The 12,725-nt window shown below is 44.6% G+C and overlaps 1 protein-coding gene across 1 annotated transcript in view; it reads left to right on the top strand.

Annotated features, from left to right (window-relative positions):
• Positions 1-12,725, top strand: part of KANSL1L (KAT8 regulatory NSL complex subunit 1 like) — a 2,604,205-nt gene that overhangs the window by 2,237,175 nt on the left and 354,305 nt on the right. Inside the window, exon 13 of the mRNA XM_086954111.1 lies at positions 2,023-2,206. Within this exon, the coding sequence (XP_086810237.1) occupies positions 2,023-2,206 (184 nt within the window). The remainder of the gene's footprint in view (positions 1-2,022; positions 2,207-12,725) is intronic.

Below are 12,725 nucleotides of genomic sequence, written 5' to 3'. Positions count from 1 at the left end.
ATATTACAACTGGCTGTGTCTCCTTACTTAATTAGAAATAGTTGCGTGTGATCTCTGCCCGTCTCTGTTTCCCATCTGTTGCTTGCGCAACTCCTGCTGTGTTGGGGTCAGGGTGTGCACATTCATCATCGTCATCCTCAATATCTGTCAATCGTACTGCTGTTCCTTTCTTAGTGGCAAGGTTATGCAGCATTGCACAAGTTGCTATGATTTTACAGCAGATGAGGGGTGAGTACTGAAGTGCGCCTCTGTTTTTGAGGAGGCAGCGGAACCTACTTTTTAACAGTCCAAAGGTGCGCTCCACAATATTGCGAGTAGATTTGTGTGCCACGTTGTATCGTCTCTCACTTGGGTTTGATGGGTTCAGGTAGGGTGTTAGGATGAACGAGCGTACGGCATATGCACTATCGCCTATGTGGGAAAGAGAGAGCCATGAGTCACTTGCACAACAACACCTACATCTGCAGTTTCTATTAGGGTGTGTTACAGTTTTTTACCTAAAAGGTATCCTTCTCCAAATTCCCCCGCTGCCAGGCGTGTGTAGATCCCACGGTTCTGGAAGATGTAGGAGTCGTGGGTGCTTCCTGGGAATTTGGCCACGATATCTGTGATTATGTTGGCAGCATCACAGATTACCTGCACATTTATTGAGTGTGTGGACTTTCTGTTCCTGTAGATGAACTCTGTGGCAGCAGGTGGGCAGATTGGGATGTGTGTGCCATCTATGCAGCCGATCACTTGTGGAAACTGGGCCATTTGGTAGAATTCAGTCTTTGTCTTCAGCAGTTCCGAATGTGTGTCAGGGAAGCAAATGTAATGATGCATTCTCTGCATCATGGCCTCCATGAACTTCCTGAAGAAATGGGACAGGCAGCTCTGGGACACCCCACCTACCGCAGCTATCACCCCCTAGTAACTGCCAGATGCAAGCAGGTGTAGGCTACAGAGTACCTGCACATGTGGTGGTATGGCGTGCGCCCTTGGTGTTGGATGCTCCAGGAGTGGGTGCAGGTCCATTATCAAGTACAGGATGGTGTGGGGGGTGTAGCCTGTACCTTTCATGGATCTCTGCCTCTGTAAGGTGGAAGAGTGTTATCCTCTGTCTGTAGACTTGCTCCTCCCGTCTCCATTGCCTCTCTCCTGCTGCCTGTAGCCATACCCGCCTTGCTATCACGTAGAATTCCGCCATTGCGATCAAACTGTTGCATTTTGGGGGCTGTTTTATGGTGTGCACCTGGTTACCACCTGCTTTCAATCCATGGTAGTTACAGACTCTTAAATACTGAATTTCATGAAATTCGGTATTTTAGAAGTTACCTACATCTCCATTCCCATTTTTACCGTTTCTTATTTACCGATTCGGTAAAAATGAATTCGGTAAATACCGATTCGGTAATTTCGGATTCGGTAATGACGAATCGGTATTTACCGATTCATATTTACAGAATCCTTAAATTTGTCCTCCTACATCTCAAATGCCTAAATACCGGTCGGTAACGGCAAATTTACCGAGTTTCAGCCGTTACCGACCGGTATTTAGCTACCTACATATGGCCCAATGCCTCTTATTTATTTATTTAAAAAACCTGCAATAATAAAAGGCATCGTCATTTACAATACGAATAGGTCAAAGTTTTGAAAATGCGAGACCTGTTGTATTGCAAATGCTTGTTTAATTGTGGGTTGTGCGCCAACCCTTTTCTGCCCGCTGCACAAGCAGTAATTAAAATATGTATGTTTCCGACTGCCATAAGGTTGTCGTATCCAAATACAGCGGATGGAACCCCCGACCTGGAACCATGGAACCCCCGGGCTGTTCCATTTCGCAATGGTGTCCGACCGACATCGCAATTGGGCCCTTAATGGTTTAAATGCAACTTGGCATTCTGCATTTGTGTGCAGGATATTTGCACTTTTGTTAAGTATTCTTGTACTTAAGTGTTTTGTAACTATGTGGGGAAAAGTGCAGAGTGATGAACTGTTAACAGTTATATAGCTGATGTCATTCACTTTTTTGGCAAGGTGTTCAAGCAAATATCCAGATGGGGTACAAGGACACAATCAGCAGTTAAAGGAGAACCCCAACAGTTCCTGCTCCTTGGTATACTGCGATGCTGAAGTAATCCCCCACACTTTTTACTTAGAAACATCAGGAAACGAGAATACATGGGTACCTCAGTATTCAGAAGAAGAAGAAGAAGAAAAGGTGAGACTTGCTTGTTATTCTTCTTGGTCTCACATTTGAAATATTACAGTAGTTATCAGTAGGGCATGACCAGGCATGTGACTGTCTTGTTTGTCAAACACCTAGTAGACAGGACCCTGCCATATAATAATAATAATAATAATAATAATAATAATAATAATAATAAAAGCCTTTTATATAGCACCTGGTTACACTAGGAAACAGTGTGTCCCCGCGCTTTCTGTAACACCTAATTCTTTATGTTATTAGCGAACTTCAAAGATACTTGGAAAGCACACCATAGTCTGTCATTGATATTTGATAACCAGACTTACTCAACCTTTTAAGCTTTATTATGCCATGTTAATACCTTAAAAGGTTTGAGTTCCTTTCTAGTCTTCGCATTGAGGAGCTTTACAAAAGCTAGTAGGTTTTACTGTTGTATAAAAAATACCCTCAGACATCAATGCCCATGCACACATTTACGTACATCATAAAGGTATGAAGGCTAAGGGTTTTTATTCTTTGCATGAATAATGATTATTTTTTGTATTGTCATTTTGTAATGCATTTAAAAACTGAGTACAATTAATCAACACACTGGCATCTTCTCCCATGCCCACCCACCTACCCAAACCCCCCCCGGCCCCACACAGATCAATAACTGTAAACGACAATCAGGAGTAAGTCTTTTTGTGTAGATTACTCCATCTTATATACACTGCTAGATGCTTAAAACTAGAGAGAAAAAAACTAATTGCAGAGAGAAGTGCATGAAAACCCCCAAATCCTAAAGTGTTAAGTGCCAAGAACCAACTCCGTATACAATACAATTTAAACCAATAACACTCTTCCCTCAGGGCGTTTTACATAGATAACAGAGTACACAGAAGATATTCCAGGATAATCTAAAAAAAAAACAGCGATATACAAAGTGTCCTGTGTAAAGTGCGAGTTGCAAAGTGCGAGTGCAGCAGCTTAGGGGCAAGAGACAAGCTTTGGATCTCGCACAGTTGGAAAAATGTATATACAAATATAAATATTCATTTTATCAAGTATACAGTACATATAGCTTTGTTTGCCTGAGCCCCTGTTTAACTACAGGGATTCTACACCTCCCTTATTGCAAAGACGGTTGTTGAAACCACTTAGTCAGCGGTTCCCAAATAACCAGTCCCTTTTGTTTGGCCTGAATACCCTTCTTGGCATATATTGCTTTTTCAAAACTGTAAATTGAGAGTTATCAGGCAAAACACTGTTGAAAAGAAGGGAGTTCTGATCCAGCCATGCCGAGGTGATACATAGCCAGAGTATAGCCATAGCAATAAAAATCAGGGCCCCTCCATTGTTTGTTTCTATAGTATCCTGTACTCCCAATAAAATAGTATATGGTGTTAGCAGAACATCTTGGGATAAAAATATCTTTAAAAAATACATATGTATATCTTCCAACAAAGGACCAAGCTTCACACAAGTTGCAAATATATGTACAGAATCTGCCCCATGTTCAAAACAGCGGGGGCACTTGGTACCAACACCCCATTATTCAATTTTACTCCGGGTATAATAAAAAAAAAATAAGTTTTATAAAACTGGGCTTACAAGTTAGCCGAAGGTTAATTGCTTTGTGCAAAGTGGAGAGCTTGCAGGAAAGCATTATCCGTAATGCCTAATTTCAGCTTCCATTTCACAGAAATCTAACGCAGGTCATCGGACATCAGGCTATTAAGAATACCGTAAATAGTCCCAATTCGTGGTACATTAGGCTCAGATAATTTCTCCATAAGCTCACATTTGACAAACCCCACAGACTCACCTACCTTACGTTGCTAGAAGTTGCTAATAGATAAGTGTTTAAAAAACTCATTTTGACTAAGGCCAAAGTTTATTTTAAGATCTTCAAAAACCATAACCCCGTCATAGGACTAGAAAGCTTCCAATTTATTGATCCCTGCTTTAAACCAAGTTGCAAAGTAAGGTCCACCAAATATATCTGGCAGCTTCTCATTGTTTTCTAATGGGAGTAGAGTAAATCAGTCTTCCGATCCCTAATAGTTAGCGGACAGCAGTAAAAACCCAATAGGTCCCCATAATATTCTTGAACCCTACTCTCTTAAAGTATCCATATTCTAACTGCCGCCACAAACAACCCCAAGCTTCTGGGCCAATTAAAAGCTCGAACAGGGAAGGAAGTTCCATTGTTCGTGCTTGGGAATGATCCCACAGCAATACAGGACATATCTGCTTGATAGTGGCCCAATAGTACAGTTTTAGATTTGGGAGCTCCCATCTACCTCTCTCCCTATGGAGTTATAAATACTTCAAAGATCTTCTAGGCTGAGAGTAGGCCCATCAAAACTGTGAAAAAAGATTTTCAAATTTGTTTAACATTGGGTTTGTAAATTCGAAAGGGATAGCTCTAATGAATTATAAAATCTTTGCCGAAAAAATTATTTTCAAAACGTTGCACCGGCCCACTAAAGAGAGATGGTAATTGTGTTGCCGATTCAGGCTAAGAGGGGCTAGATTTTAATCAAAAATCATATTGATATTGGACAAAATATTCACCCCAAGACATAACCACCCTGTGATCAACCAACCTATTTGATTTTCCCATTCACGATGATCTGAGCATTTTTCTTGTTTAAAGCAAAGCCTGAGACCTCCCCGAAGCTTTGAGCCCTGTATTCAATTGAGATAAATCATCAGCGTAAGCCATGATTTTGGTGTTGAATCCATGCCTATGTATTGGAAGGATCCCCTGGATCATTTCTAGCTTCGTGATAAACGGGTCAATATACATTGCAAAGAGCAGAGGGGAGATGGGGCAGCCTTGGCGAATCCCCCATGTAATTGCTAATTGCTCTATCTGTAGCCCATTTATCACGACACTAGCCACGGGATTTGTGTATAGTGCTTTAACAGCCTGAATAAAACCAGGCCCTAACCCCATTTTTTGCATGATTGTCCACAGGAAAAGCCAGGAGACCTTATCGGCATCAAGCAAGATTAATGCCATCTGGTCTCCAGTAACCTGTGTAACATCAAACAATGTAATAGGTCTCCTTATATGATCAGTTGTGCCTTTTTTAGGAATGAATCCATGCTGCCATCTAGAAACTAGTCTTTCAATTACCACCGATAGTTCGGAAGATAGAATTTTTGAGTAGATTCTGGAGTTTCCATTAATTAGGGTTATTCGGCGATAGGAGCCCATTTCCTGTAGAGGTTTGTCTTTTTTTGGGGAAATTATGTTAGCGAGTGATCAAGAAGAAGTAGGGGCGAGTCTTTAAAAATTTGTTCAAGCAGGGTTTTAAATGTATCTTTGATTTTATTAATAATACTTCATAAAATTTGACCGGAGTAAGGTCAGAGAGCCCACGACCTTACCATCAGGTAAACTAGTTAATGAGGTAAGAAACTTCTCCCAAGAGGGGGAGCCATCTAAAAATGTACGATCCTCTGAGTTCAAACTTAATATCAAAATTGGATCTAAGAAATGATCAACAGCATTTTGTTTAGATACTACTTTACCGACCCCTTTCTCAGTGTACAGGGCTTGGTAGAACTGGTGGAAAGCATTTCGGATTTTGTCTGGCTCAGAGATTACCCCGGCCGCCAGGTCTCTAATTAAGTGTATTCTGTTATTACTAATGTGCTGTCTAGTTCTCAAGGCTAACTGGTGGCCAATTTGCTTGCTAAATTCATACACCTTTTCTGGCAGCAGCCCACTTGGAAGCGGCTTTCTCAGCTGAGATTTCATCAAATGCTGCTCTAGCTGCCGCAACCTCTAAATTTGCCTGCAGAATATCCTTCCTATGTTGAACTTCCACAATAATTTTTTCTTCTGCGCTTGCTTATTTCTTTTGTAGCTCTTGAATCAGCTGTTATTTACTTTTATTCTTCCTTAGTGAAAACTGGAGCGTATGTATATATCCACAACAAAGAATTCACGGGTTTAGAAGAGGAATATATACACAGAAGAGTAAACAGTACCACTCCCCAGAAGGACACAAAGAAAAGGGAGTCTAAATAGGACGGAATCCCATCACGCACCAAAGTGACATGCATCATCATTTGGGATCTCCTCTTGGCTGCACGCTGATGCAACCAAGGAGCTACAACTCCTTGCTAGTGTAAAGGAGGAGCTCGCGGATGTTTTAATATAATCAGGACCTAGATCATCTAAGATCGATGAAGCAAAAACTGTGTAGTGACAGTACGTGATGATCCATCTGTAGTAAGTGTATTAAAATTGACTACCAGGAGAGAAAAAATATTTATTGGGTATCCCGTGGTGTTAAGGGTTAAAAAAGCAGTAAGGACGCAATCTGGATTAATGTACGAGCGCGCTGGTGAAGAGGTCTACATGTTTCAGCCAACCGAGATCTTACAATGATTGTGGCTTTCTTCAGGACCAAGTTATAACTAATGCATACTACATGTGTGAAAAAATAACACAAACAACCTAGTAGGAACGATACAACCATATACCCGTCCGATGCTTATGTAGGAACTACAGGCAGTGGTGTTGCACTCCTGGTGGAAGAAAAGAAAAGAATGCATGGATATACGTCTGTATACATACCGTATTTTCCGGCGTATAAGACGACCCGGCGTATAAGACGACCCCCTACTTTGCCTGAAACATTTTAGGTTTTGTGCTATACTCGCCGTATAAGACGACCCCCACTTCCAGCGCAGTCCAACGCAGTCCTGCATAGCCATTCCGAGAATGTACCGGTATTTTGAACTTACCGTATTAGTCTAGTCCTCCTCCCTGTGGGTGAGCAGTAAGGCTTTATCAGTGGACAGTGTTACCTACCGTAAGCGTTTATTTTACAAACTCAAAGACTGAACTCAAACAAATTGGTTGTATAAACAATCTTGCTTTACTCGCAATATTTTTATTTAGAACCATGTGAAAAACTGTCACTTCTGAATATACCGGTACGGTACGGTAAACATAAATTAGTGCATGAAACAGTGCAAGTGGATTAAACTTCCCATAACTTTCCATAAATCCAAGGGATTTCTACAGGATTTACAACGTTCCCTTTAAAAGCCTTCAAAATCCTCCTCTTCGTCATCTGATCTCATAAGTAAGTCAATGAGATCTTGTGGTACATCTGTAAGGCAGTCATCGTATGGATCTGGTACCAATTCCGTATCAGATGATGTGGTCTCTTCTTCATATTTACAACAAGGGGTGGTGAGGGACAGAGTCTCTGAATTAAGCAGAAAGCTCTCACCCAGTCAAGAGATCAGGGCTAGATCCAACACCGTTTTTTAGCTCACTGCACCATCCCAGTTTCAGAACCTGGCTGTATGCAAATTAGTCTGTTCCTGTCCCAGTGCATGATGGGAACAGGGCAAACCAAACTACAAAAGCCAATTCTTACACTGGGAAGGAAACAAAGCTCCCGGGGACCGGTTTCTGGCATTACAGCCGTCTTCGGCCCGGTTTGCTTGAATCCTGATGGTGCAATGAGCAAGGGTCTCACATCTGAGAATACCCTTCCACGCTTAGGGTGGACAAAAATATTTACAACAAGGGGTGGTGAGGGACAGAGTCTCTGAATTAAGCAGAAAGCTCTCACCCAGTCAAGAGATCAGGGCTAGATCCAACACCGTTTTTTAGCTCACTGCACCATCCCAGTTTCAGAACCTGGCTGTATGCAAATTAATCTGTTCCTGTCCCAGTGCATGATGGGAACAGGGCAAACCAAACTACAAAAGCCAATTCTTACACTGGGAAGGAAACAAGCTCCCGGGGACCGGTTTCTGGCATTACAGCCGTCTTCGGCCCGGTTTGCTTGAATCCTGATGGTGCAATGAGCAAGGGTCTCACATCTGAGAATACCCTTCCACGCTTAGGGTGGACAAAAATATTTACAACAAGGGGTGGTGAGGGACAGAGTCTCTGAATTAAGCAGAAAGCTCTCACCCAGTCAAGAGATCAGGGCTAGATCCAACACCGTTTTTTAGCTCACTGCACCATCCCAGTTTCAGAACCTGGCTGTATGCAAATTAGTCTGTTCCTGTCCCAGTGCATGATGGGAACAGGGCAAACCAAACTACAAAAGCCAATTCTTACACTGGGAAGGAAACAAGCTCCCGGGGACCGGTTTCTGGCATTACAGCCGTCTTCTGCCCGGTTTGCTTGAATCCTGATGGTGCAATGAGCAAGGGTCTCACATCTGAGAATACCCTTCCACGCTTAGGGTGGACAAAAATATTTACAACAAGGGGTGGTGAGGGACAGAGTCTCTGAATTAAGCAGAAAGCTCTCACCCAGTCAAGAGATCAGGGCTAGATCCAACACCGTTTTTTAGCTCACTGCACCATCCCAGTTTCAGAACCTGGCTGTATGCAAATTAGTCTGTTCCTGTCCCAGTGCATGATGGGAACAGGGCAAACCAAACTACAAAAGCCAATTCTTACACTGGGAAGGAAACAAGCTCCCGGGGACCGGTTTCTGGCATTACAGCCGTCTTCGGCCCGGTTTGCTTGAATCCTGATGGTGCAATGAGCAAGGGTCTCACATCTGAGAATACCCTTCCACGCTTAGGGTGGACAAAAATATTTACAACAAGGGGTGGTGAGGGACAGAGTCTCTGAATTAAGCAGAAAGCTCTCACCCAGTCAAGAGATCAGGGCTAGATCCAACACCGTTTTTTAGCTCACTGCACCATCCCAGTTTCAGAACCTGGCTGTATGCAAATTAGTCTGTTCCTGTCCCAGTGCATGATGGGAACAGGGCAAACCAAACTACAAAAGCCAATTCTTACACTGGGAAGGAAACAAGCTCCCGGGGACCGGTTTCTGGCATTACAGCCGTCTTCGGCCCGGTTTGCTTGAATCCTGATGGTGCAATGAGCAAGGGTCTCACATCTGAGAATACCCTTCCACGCTTAGGGTGGACAAAAATATTTACAACAAGGGGTGGTGAGAGACAGAGTCTCTGAATTAAGCAGAACGCTCTCACCCAGTCAAGAGATCAGGGCTAGATCCAACACCGTTTTTTAGCTCACTGCACCATCCCAGTTTCAGAACCTGGCTGTATGCAAATTAGTCTGTTCCTGTCCCAGTGCATGATGGGAACAGGGCAAACCAAACTACAAAAGCCAATTCTTACACTGGGAAGGAAACAAGCTCCCGGGGACCGGTTTCTGGCATTACAGCCGTCTTCGGCCCGGTTTGCTTGAATCCTGATGGTGCAATGAGCAAGGGTCTCACATCTGAGAATACCCTTCCACGCTTAGGGTGGACAAAAATATTTACAACAAGGGGTGGTGAGGGACAGAGTCTCTGAATTAAGCAGAAAGCTCTCACCCAGTCAAGAGATCAGGGCTAGATCCAACACCGTTTTTTAGCTCACTGCACCATCCCAGTTTCAGAACCTGGCTGTATGCAAATTAATCTGTTCCTGTCCCAGTGCATGATGGGAACAGGGCAAACCAAACTACAAAAGCCAATTCTTACACTGGGAAGGAAACAAGCTCCCGGGGACCGGTTTCTGGCATTACAGCCGTCTTCGGCCCGGTTTGCTTGAATCCTGATGGTGCAATGAGCAAGGGTCTCACATCTGAGAATACCCTTCCACGCTTAGGGTGGACAAAAATATTTACAACAAGGGGTGGTGAGGGACAGAGTCTCTGAATTAAGCAGAAAGCTCTCACCCAGTCAAGAGATCAGGGCTAGATCCAACACCGTTTTTTAGCTCACTGCACCATCCCAGTTTCAGAACCTGGCTGTATGCAAATTAGTCTGTTCCTGTCCCAGTGCATGATGGGAACAGGGCAAACCAAACTACAAAAGCCAATTCTTACACTGGGAAGGAAACAAGCTCCCGGGGACCGGTTTCTGGCATTACAGCCGTCTTCGGCCCGGTTTGCTTGAATCCTGATGGTGCAATGAGCAAGGGTCTCACATCTGAGAATACCCTTCCACGCTTAGGGTGGACAAAAATATTTACAACAAGGGGTGGTGAGGGACAGAGTCTCTGAATTAAGCAGAAAGCTCTCACCCAGTCAAGAGATCAGGGCTAGATCCAACACCGTTTTTTAGCTCACTGCACCATCCCAGTTTCAGAACCTGGCTGTATGCAAATTAGTCTGTTCCTGTCCCAGTGCATGATGGGAACAGGGCAAACCAAACTACAAAAGCCAATTCTTACACTGGGAAGGAAACAAGCTCCCGGGGACCGGTTTCTGGCATTACAGCCGTCTTCGGCCCGGTTTGCTTGAATCCTGATGGTGCAATAAGCAAGGGTCTCACATCTGAGAATACCCTTCCACGCTTAGGGTGGACAAAAATATTTACAACAAGGGGTGGTGAGGGACAGAGTCTCTGAATTAAGCAGAAAGCTCTCACCCAGTCAAGAGATCAGGGCTAGATCCAACACCGTTTTTTAGCTCACTGCACCATCCCAGTTTCAGAACCTGGCTGTATGCAAATTAGTCTGTTCCTGTCCCGGGCCGAAGAAGGCTGAAATGCCAGAAACCGGTCCCCGGTAGCTTGTCTCCTTTCTGGTGAAGAATTGGCTTGGTAGTTTAGTCTGCCCTGTTCCCATGATGCACTGGGCCAGGGACAGACTGATTTGCATATAGCCAGGTTCTGAGCTGGGATGGGGCAGTGAGATAAATAACGGTGATGGATCAAGCCCTGATCTTTGGACTGGGTAAGAGTGGTCTGTTTAACTCAGACACTCTGTTCATCACCACCCCCTTTTTGTAAATCGTTTTTGGCCACTATAGGTGTGGCAGGGTATACTCAGACATGAGTCCCTTTCTCACTGCTCCATCAGGATTCAAGCAAGCCGGGCCGAAGAAGGCTGAAATGCCAGAAACCGGTCCCCGGTAGCTTGTCTCCTTTCTGGTGAAGAATTGGCTTGGTAGTTTAGTCTGCCCTGTTCCCATGATGCACTGGGCCAGGGACAGACTGATTTGCATATAGCCAGGTTCTGAGCTGGGATGGGGCAGTGAGATAAATAACGGTGATGGATCAAGCCCTGATCTTTGGACTGGGTAAGAGTGGTCTGTTTAACTCAGACACTCTGTTCATCACCACCCCCTTTTTGTAAATCGTTTTTGGCCACTATAGGTGTGGCAGGGTATACTCAGACATGAGTCCCTTTCTCACTGCTCCATCAGGATTCAAGCAAGCCGGGCCGAAGAAGGCTGAAATGCCAGAAACCGGTCCCCGGTAGCTTGTCTCCTTTCTGGTGAAGAATTGGCTTGGTAGTTTAGTCTGCCCTGTTCCCATGATGCACTGGGCCAGGGACAGACTGATTTGCATATAGCCAGGTTCTGAGCTGGGATGGGGCAGTGAGATAAATAACGGTGATGGATCAAGCCCTGATCTTTGGACTGGGTAAGAGTGGTCTGTTTACCTCAGACACTCTGTTCATCACCACCCCCTTTTTGTAAATCGTTTTTGGCCACTATAGGTGTGGCAGGGTATACTCAGACATGAGTCCCTTTCTCACTGCTCCATCAGGATTCAAGCAAGCCGGGCCGAAGAAGGCTGAAATGCCAGAAACCGGTCCCCGGTAGCTTGTCTCCTTTCTGGTGAAGAATTGGCTTGGTAGTTTAGTCTGCCCTGTTCCCATGATGCACTGGGCCAGGGACAGACTGATTTGCATATAGCCAGGTTCTGAGCTGGGATGGGGCAGTGAGATAAATAACGGTGATGGATCAAGCCCTGATCTTTGGACTGGGTAAGAGTGGTCTGTTTAACTCAGACACTCTGTTCATCACCACCCCCTTTTTGTAAATCGTTTTTGGCCACTATAGGTGTGGCAGGGTATACTCAGACATGAGTCCCTTTCTCACTGCTCCATCAGGATTCAAGCAAGCCGGGCCGAAGAAGGCTGAAATGCCAGAAACCGGTCCCCGGTAGCTTGTCTCCTTTCTGGTGAAGAATTGGCTTGGTAGTTTAGTCTGCCCTGTTCCCATGATGCACTGGGCCAGGGACAGACTGATTTGCATATCGCCAGGTTCTGAGCTGGGATGGGGCAGTGAGATAAATAACGGTGATGGATCAAGCCCTGATCTTTGGACTGGGTAAGAGTGGTCTGTTTAACTCAGACACTCTGTTCATCACCACCCCCTTTTTGTAAATCGTTTTTGGCCACTATAGGTGTGGCAGGGTATACTCAGACATGAGTCCCTTTCTCACTGCTCCATCAGGATTCAAGCAAGCCGGGCCGAAGAAGGCTGAAATGCCAGAAACCGGTCCCCGGTAGCTTGTCTCCTTTCTGGTGAAGAATTGGCTTGGTAGTTTAGTCTGCCCTGTTCCCATGATGCACTGGGCCAGGGACAGACTGATTTGCATATAGCCAGGTTCTGAGCTGGGATGGGGCAGTGAGATAAATAACGGTGATGGATCAAGCCCTGATCTTTGGACTGGGTAAGAGTGGTCTGTTTAACTCAGACACTCTGTTCATCACCACCCCCTTTTTGTAAATCGTTTTTGGCCACTATAGGTGTGGCAGGGTATACTCAGACATGAGTCCCTTTCTCACTGCTCCATCAGG

This window comes from Lissotriton vulgaris, chromosome 2_1, assembly GCF_964263255.1.
Source record: "Lissotriton vulgaris chromosome 2_1, aLisVul1.2, whole genome shotgun sequence".
Taxonomy (NCBI): domain Eukaryota; kingdom Metazoa; phylum Chordata; class Amphibia; order Caudata; family Salamandridae; genus Lissotriton; species Lissotriton vulgaris.
The sequence above is the reverse complement of the archived record's forward strand: the minus strand, read 5'-3'. Positions and strand labels throughout refer to the sequence as shown.